General features: G+C 45.4%; 1 protein-coding gene across 1 annotated transcript; it reads right to left on the bottom strand.

Annotated features, from left to right (window-relative positions):
- Nucleotides 1-1,048: 1,048 nt before the first annotated feature.
- Nucleotides 1,049-4,933, bottom strand: NHLH2 (nescient helix-loop-helix 2). The gene is made up of 2 exons (XM_032799913.1): nt 4,137-4,933; nt 1,049-1,560 (listed from the first exon to the last, which is right to left on the bottom strand). Exon 2 carries the CDS (start codon nt 1,535-1,537, stop codon nt 1,130-1,132), a length of 408 nt encoding a protein of 135 aa, XP_032655804.1. The 5' UTR covers nt 1,538-1,560; nt 4,137-4,933; the 3' UTR covers nt 1,049-1,129.
- Nucleotides 4,934-7,174: the final 2,241 nt, after the last annotated feature.

The following is a 7,174-nucleotide window of genomic DNA, read 5'->3' as shown; positions in this document are numbered from 1 at the left end:
AAACAAATAACCACTGTATTGATCCCAACAAACACTTGAAAAGTTAGACATAGTATTCCACAGGAGAAAGTGTAAACACTCGACTATATAAACCAATTGGCACAAAGTATCCAAAGTAAAATTGCCACCACTCAGAAAAATAAATAGGTCTTGAAAAAAATAAATTGTCTACTCCTTCTAACTTAAATAAAAAATAGTTATTTTTAACTGCACCCATGGGTCACATGTTTAAGGTCACAAGTAGATGTTTTTGGATATATAAAGGGGCACTTGTCAGCCTGAAAAACAATCTGATTTTACACTTTCCTTCTTAAACCTGGACTTTCTATATTTGTCACCAAACTGCTCTTCCACCTTGCAGTATAGGTGGGAAATGATTTTTTAAAAGAAAACCTTGCAAAATATTCAGTATATTTTTATAACCCCCCAGAACACTTTGGAAATGCATCTGCCCTTTCGCTTTTTATGTTCTTTATAGCTTCCTTTTACCTTCTGAGTCGTTAATGTCCTCATTCAGCAAAGCACTTAAGCTTGCAGAACTTAGGCCCGTTTTAAAGTCCCCTTGACCTGGCAAGTGCTTAAGTGCTTTGCTGAATTGGAGGCTAACTGTAAAAGTTCTCGTGTGAAAAACAAACTCCTCTCTTGCATTTTGTGTAGGGCACTGTGCGATTTTCATGGAGGAGAAATAAAAAGGTCTCTAATTTCGGAGCTTTTGTCCCCTAAAGCCGTCACAGCTCTGAGCTCTCCTTCAGTAAGAAAGGGAGGACAATGAAATGTTACCTGCGAAATCTGGAGTGATTTCCAAAGGAGCTAGCCCTGCAGGAGACAGCGAGTTGGTCTATTGATATGAATGATCTTGGCTGGTTATCACGCCCTACAGCTGTCTTGGAAAACGCAGATGCATCTGCAATGTCTGACCCGAAAGACTCAGAGGAACCCCCCCAAAGATTCAGATACACCCTGGGGTCTGCCAGGAAGGGCCCAGAGGGCCCCCAGGATGCCTCTTCCCTTCCCCAGGTGGAATATGTTGCAAGTGTCTCCCCTTGTCAGTATCACCTCCCGGCAGTGCGCGTCGCCTCCTTCCCCTCCATCAGTGCTTCCGCAGTCCCTCTCTCGCGCGGCCCAGCCCCTACACGTCCAGCACGTGGTTGAGATAGGAGATGTAGCAGATGGCCAGGCGCAGGATCTCGATCTTGGAGAGTTTTTTGTCCGGGGGCAGAGTGGGCAGCAGCTTGCGCAGTTCGGCAAAGGCCAAGTTGAAGGCTTCCACCCGGATCCGCTCGCGGGTGGCGTGGGCCGAGCGGTACTTGGCCGTGGCCCTCCTCCGGCGCCGCTTCTCCTCGCGGCTCAGCTGCTGGGTGTGCAGGGCCGCCCGGCCGCCCCCCTTGCCCTCCCCGCCGCCCTCCTCCACCGGCTCCGGGTCCGAGACGCAGCAGCCCAGCAGCCCCTTGGCGTCGGGCCCCACCAGGGACTCCGGGTCCGAGGGAGCCGAGGAGGGGTGATCGGAATCCGCCGCTTGGTCCGGGCTGAGCATCATTTTGGTGGGGTGGGGAAATGACCCTTCAGTGACACGGACAGGGGAAGGGAAGGAGGAAGGCACAAAACAGAAAAGTCCACACTGTTACTGTGCAAGCCGACCGGAAAAGCCCCATTCCCCGACCCAGTCCCGCCCCGCTCGCGGAGCTCACCCGTCAGTACCAATCCGGGCTGGAATGACACTCCCTGCCCTTGAAAATGCCAGGGACGGTGCCCCTCCGCTATGGGGAGAGCAAGCCGGTGATCGCCTCCCAGGTCAGGACACAGGGCCGCACTGTGCTCCTGACACGCGCTGGTGTAACCCGGCTGGAGTCGATCTAGCCAAGGCAAGGGAGTGACTCCAGACTGACACCGTTGCAAGGCAGAACAATTTGGCCCAAGGAGAAAGAGACACCAGATCAAACCAGGAGACCTGCTAGAGATAGAGCCTGTTGATAACAACAAGACAACAATGTGTTTGGGCACAAAGGCAGGTTGGGTATAAGCAGACTAGACTGGGGTTTGATTCTGCTCTCACTTGTGTCAGTTTTAGCTTTGTGTCAGTGACTTCAGGGGAGTTACTCCGGAGTAGAACCATGCCCTCTAGCCTCTGATTATATCTCGCTTTACCTGGCTTTGGAAAACATTACATCATTATAATAAATAATTATAAATATTAATTACTTAATAATAATTACCAATGTCCTTCCCCGTGCCTGAACCACCTCCCTACTTCTCCCAAGGGTTTGTAAATCCCAACTAACTGGTTCTGAACAAAACAACCCCCATCTCGGTAAAATAAGAACGATACAAAAGATAAACGTTATATCTTACCAAGGTTATAACAGGGAGATTTCTAGAGAGGAAGCTCAAATCCATTTTTTTATGAAGTGGAAAGGGTTACTACCAGTGACAGAACAATAAACCATACTGTGTAATTTACAATCTAACAGCTGTCAACAGCTTTTACAGAATATTCTTCCTCTGATCGTTTTCCTCGTTTGTTTGCTTGTGGAAACAGGCCCAGGGAGCAATAACAAAACGACATAAGAATAATTCAGCTACCCTTCAAATATTCAATAGCTTTTTCATTTCTAAATACAGCATTTCCCCTCTACCAATGGCCTGTTAAACTTTTTTTTCTTAAGAGGGAAATGGAATCCAGTATGGATTTGATGGCTTAAAATAGAAAGAAATATAACTCAAGACTCCTTAACCACAAGGCCGGTGTGGAAGTATGGGGGAGATACACTCAAACCTATAGGATCTAATGTATCTCCTCTATTCTATTCTTCCTACGATGCGGGGCTGCTTTCTCATGCTAATTTTCTTGAATCTATAGCGTCAGAGTAACTGATTGGATGGGGATATTTCTGGGTTCCAGGTTATTAAAACGGTTTTAAAAAAAACAAAACTTTCACATTTCATTCCCTCTCTCTCGCCTTCTAAAATATATAAATAAATGAATGAATTTAGACGTGCCTTTCAAAAGAAAATTGAATCGTATCTTCTTGCAGCTTCACAGAACACCATCTGTCATGTAGACAGCATTACAAATCCAGGAACTCATATGGACATGCCGGCATGTAATAAAACAATACATCAGGCAACGAGAGAATAACCTTGGACACATATGTAGCGCGGGGGAGGGAGGAGGAAATACTTCATCCTACCACAAAAATTAGGATTACGAAGTATTTCAACGTAAAGTTTGTGATCTTAACTACTGTGGGCATTTAATAATTTATTATTATCATCACTATTTATTTTATTCTTTTATTTATTATTCAGAACGAGTTTGCAAAAAAAAATCTTCAAAACGAAAGACTGCGTGATGCAGAGCGCATTAAAGATTTGAAATAAAATAATCACGGTAATTAATAATAGAGGGTGAGGGGCCAGGTAAGCTTTCAGCCTGTTGGAAATGCTTTTCACCATCGAGGCGCTTCGTTTGAGGGCAGGCTGAGTGGGAATTCGGAGTCTAAAATATAGATCTTTCTGTAGCTACTTGTTTTATTACAGCACCTCCACTCGGATTAAAAGTCTATCAATATGCCAGCGAATGTGTCAAGAAAACAAACAGTGGAGCTGCAGGAAGCTGTGTAGAGAGCAAAGGAAACAAACATGAAACGATTACAAAACAGAAAACGGGGAAAGAAAACCAGCGCTATTTCTTCATTTAGAAGAGACTCGGAGATTACTAGAACGTTCCGAATTGCTCATTGCCATTTTAAAATGCTGATTATTTTACTAATGAGGTTCTGAAAGCAAGAATACAAAACAAAATAGCAAGTCACTACGCAGGTTAAAGATCAGAGCTCTTCTGAAAAATATTAATAGCGCCTTGCAGCTGAGAGGTTGATTGGAAAGAAGGGATAGATAAATAGCTTTAGAAATGGACAGCGTGGCAACATATAAAACGGGGAATTATAGCGTTAGTTATAGGAGAAAGTTGCTGTAAGGTTTGTCCATACAGCGTGTTGAATTCCCTCTCTTTACGATTTGGGTTGATCTCAAACAATATCCAGCGTCTATGTTGGCAATCCGAACAAAGAGAGATTTCAAATAAAACGATTCCAATTTCACCTGCAAAAGAATACTACTAGTTCAAGAGAGCTTACCTTGCCTGAGTCTTTGCAACTGTCTTCCTTAAAGCCCCCTGTCCCCCACCCTGGTGCTTTTACAGTTCGAAACTCCAGGAGAGGAACATTAAAAAGAAAAATCAAAATCAGAATCAAAAAGAAAAGCAGCGAGTTGTTCTATCTGAACTGGAAACGGCAGATCGCATTCCTTGTGATGGCCTCGCAAGTCCAGAAATGGAAGATGTTATCTAATTTTTGGAGAGTATAAATAACAACGTAGGTAATTTAAGACGTATTAGAAATACATTTCCCCGGCAGAGTCTTTTTTTCTCCCAAGATCTATAATATATCTGTAGCCGGTGTGTCTGGGGGCAAGGGGAGGGAATGTGTTGAAAAGTGCTGTTTTCCCCTTCTCTTCCTCCTCCCAGGTTTCGATAAATAACAAAAGAGATGCGGAGATAAACACGATCAAGATATTTTCCCCCTCTCCTTCCTAATAGCAGCACAATCGAGAAAGATGATGGTCGGGATAAGAATTAATTTACGTTGTACTCCTTGGCTTACCCCTGTAAAGAGAAAATGATAGGCAGGTCCCTGATATGATCTGGCTCAGAAGTGAGATTGTTAGGTAGAGATAGGCTTTGTTCAGCTGATGTCTCTTCTAGTCCCAGGCACACAGTACTGTAAATCAGGAATAATGATGCGTCCCCTTCTTCTCTTTATGTATGTATTTATTTACTGGGGTAGAGGGAAATAAATGTTTAGTTTTCTTCCAGTCCTTGAAGATCAGATTTTAAATATACGTCGTATCCTTCTGTCCCAACTCCTTCTTTATCTCTTTTATTTATATATATATATATATAAACCATTGCCAGTGGCTTAAAATGCTGCAAGAGATGATGTTGGTGAAAAAGTGCAAGTCCCCCTTGTAGTGACAGTGAAGCAAAGAAAAGCTGGGGAAGGTGACAGAAGGAGAGAAACAGAGAGATGCTGTGGATTCTCTCCGGGTACCAAAGGGTTGAGCCTGGAGATGGTGGCAGAGATAAAGGCATAGGGAAAGAGGGATAGCATTCCCCCCACTCCTTAAATTGATATTTAATGTGAAATCCTATTGGACAGAAACCTGGACACGAGTCGCTTAATTGGACTTGACATCTGTCACAGTGTGGGAGTTTTCACAGGCCAAATATTTTCAGCAGAGCAGATTCTCACTGATTCCGTGCCACAAATTATAACAGTAGAAAGCAGCCCGTGCTAGAAACCTTAGCCTCTGGATATGCAGGCTCTGGCCATGTTTGCTCCCTCACTCCCAAAATATTGGCTCCCCACTCATCTAGAAAAACACCACTGGCATTTTGCATGGAAGTTAATAAAGAAGCTTTAGACATCAATCCGCGCCATATACATTATATACTAAGCTCACTGAGACTCCTCAGCCTGTTCTCCAGCACATCTCTTTAGTGCTAGCCCAAATGTCCTATACACCTGGAGGCGCACCCAGCCTGGCTGGAGTGGGGGAGGAAGGGGCATGGTGGCCCCAGGGTCGTTCAACAAAGCAGCTAATAGCCTGGGACAGCGGTTTGCAACCTTTTTTCATTTGCGGAAATGAAACAATTTCAAATGGAGGTGGGGACCCCTTGCACACAGATGTAGTGTGCAGCCCCCCAGGGATCTGCAGACCACAGGTTGAAAACCACTGGTCTGGGAGTACGCTTAGCTCCCCCAGCCAGGCGAGACAATGGGATGCAGGACGCAGGGCTCTATGCTGGGCCAACAGTTTTTTTGGCATTGAAATGAGCCACAACTTGGTTTTAGAGAGGTGCATGGCACTGCCTGGTACCAGAGAAGACCCCCCCACAGAAGTACCCCTGGTATATTTTCTACTGCCAGCATCTTGGGATGAATCTATTGCCAAGAAGCATTTCTTTGGTGGGAAGGGGAAGGCTCTGTGATCATGGAGCCAGACCTTCTGAAGTCTGCCCCATCTCTGCTGTTGACTGGGTGGGTGGCCTTGGGCAAAGCACTTCCCCTCTCTGGCCTGGGGGTTCTGTAACTGTGCAAGGGGGAGACTGTTGCATGGGGGTGTTGAGGGCACCAAATAGTAATGCACTTGCCCAATACCCTGGAATTAATTCAGGACCCATGTAAAGTGTTTGAGATCTTTGCATGGAGGACACCGGCACAAGGCAAAGCCTCAGTAAAGATTTTTTAATAATAATAATATTATGTTGACTGGGACTGAATAATTTGCCTGCTCTGTGGGGTTTCTAAGAAAAAGAAATATTCCTACAATAAATGCAGTGCCTCAGTCACCGTGGGTGTACATTGGCACAGAGCCATTCCAGTCGATGTGGGAGGACATCTCTGCAAGGTGCGCTCTTTGGAAAGGGGCATTGCTCCCTGTGATGGGGTGGACTGGGTCAAGAAGCCCCCTGCTGGAGGCCTTGCAGCCCTGCCTCACCCCACTCCACCCCACAAAAGGGCAGAAGAAAAGTCCTCCAAGCTGTCTAGAGCGGCTGTGTGAGAAGCAGCCAATCAGGGCCCAGCAGGCTAGTATAAGAGGAGCTGCAGGGCTAGCATGAGTTTAGTTCCTTGCTAGAGCTAGAAGAGAATGGATGGTGTTGCTGGGACCCCATCAGGACAAGGCCTTGAAACAAGTGTGAAGAATGAACAGAGGCTGTGAGGAAGTGGTTCTGGGAATTGTAGAAGTGATACAGTTTATTTAAAGGGATGTGGTGGTTTGCTGGACTGGTTAAGGAGTGAGCTCAGGAATAGGGCTGCAGATAGAGATATTACTGAGGGCTTTGAGATAGGCCAGTGTCCTGGAAGGGGTTTAATTGTGGTTAAAATAAGAATGGCTATATTGGGTCAGACCAAAGGTCCATCCAACCCAGTATCCTGTCTACCAACACTGGCCAATGCTAGGTGCCCCAGAGGGAGTGAACCTAACAGGTAATGATCAAATGATCTCTCTCCTGCCATCCATCTCTGCCCTCTGACAAACAGAGGCTAGGGACACCATTCCTTATCCATCCTCGCTAATAGCCATTAATGGACTTAACCTCCATGAATTTATC

This window comes from Chelonoidis abingdonii, chromosome 1, assembly GCF_003597395.2.
Source record: "Chelonoidis abingdonii isolate Lonesome George chromosome 1, CheloAbing_2.0, whole genome shotgun sequence".
NCBI classification, from domain to species: Eukaryota; Metazoa; Chordata; order Testudines; family Testudinidae; genus Chelonoidis; species Chelonoidis abingdonii.
The sequence above is the reverse complement of the archived record's forward strand: the minus strand, read 5'-3'. Positions and strand labels throughout refer to the sequence as shown.